The 732-nt window shown below is 59.4% G+C and overlaps 1 protein-coding gene across 2 annotated transcripts in view; it reads left to right on the top strand.

Annotated features, from left to right (window-relative positions):
- Positions 1–463: 463 nt before the first annotated feature.
- The window catches only part of LCK (LCK proto-oncogene, Src family tyrosine kinase), a 4,996-nt gene continuing 4,727 nt past the window's right edge, over positions 464–732 (top strand). Inside the window, exons 1-2 of one of the 2 annotated variants that reach the window (XM_010193666.1) lie at positions 464–565; positions 671–722. In XM_010193666.1, the coding sequence (XP_010191968.1) occupies positions 464–565; positions 671–722 (154 nt within the window). Of the gene's footprint in view, positions 566–670; position 732 lie in introns of both variants that reach the window. The other variant, XM_010193667.1, reaches the window with a different exon arrangement.

The following is a 732-nucleotide window of genomic DNA, read 5'->3' as shown; positions in this document are numbered from 1 at the left end:
GAAATGGGAGGTGATGCAGCGTGGGTGGGGGAGCGCTCGCATCCGCCTCTGACCCCAGGAGCTGCTTTTAGGGCCACGGAGGTGCCTGGTCCAGCCAAACCTCGTCAAAGGGCCACACAGGGATGTTATTAAATGTTAATGAGGTGTTTGTGATGAGGCTGTTGCCCAGATGGAGAACGTAGGGATGGGCCCAAGGGAAGGAGCTGGTGAAGAAGGCTGTGCCAGTGGGAAAGGGGAGCCTCGGGCTGGGACTAATTGCCTTCAGTGGTTTTAATTAACAAAGCCAGACAAAAATTAGGAGGAAATGTGGCTGGTGACAGAGTCAGGACCTGGGCAGTGTGCACGATGGCGATGTGGGCAGACAGACAGACGGACACAGGGACGGGGATGTGCTGGAGCGGGAGAGGATGGAGCTGGGGATGTGATGATTCCCCTCATCACCTCTCTGCCCCGCACAGCCACCATGGGCTGCTGCTGCAGCTCGGACTACGACGAGGACTGGATCGAGAACATCGACATCTGCGAGCACTGCAATTACCCCATCGAGCCTGACAGCAAGCGCCAGGTGAGCAGACCCCACATTCCCATAGCCAAACCCCTCCAGAGGTGGCCATGGGGTGGCCAAACCCCAGGAAGGCGAGGGCTCACGGGGCTCCTCATCCCCTCGCAGAGGCTGATCCGCAACAGTTCCGAGGTGCAGGACCCGCTGGTGTCCTACGAGGGCACGTCCCC

The sequence above is a fragment of the Mesitornis unicolor genome, unplaced genomic scaffold, assembly GCF_000695765.1.
Source record: "Mesitornis unicolor isolate BGI_N332 unplaced genomic scaffold, ASM69576v1 scaffold44191, whole genome shotgun sequence".
Taxonomy (NCBI): Eukaryota; Metazoa; Chordata; class Aves; order Mesitornithiformes; family Mesitornithidae; genus Mesitornis; species Mesitornis unicolor.
Note: the sequence above shows the minus strand (reverse complement) of the source record. Positions and strands in the feature narration are given on the sequence as shown.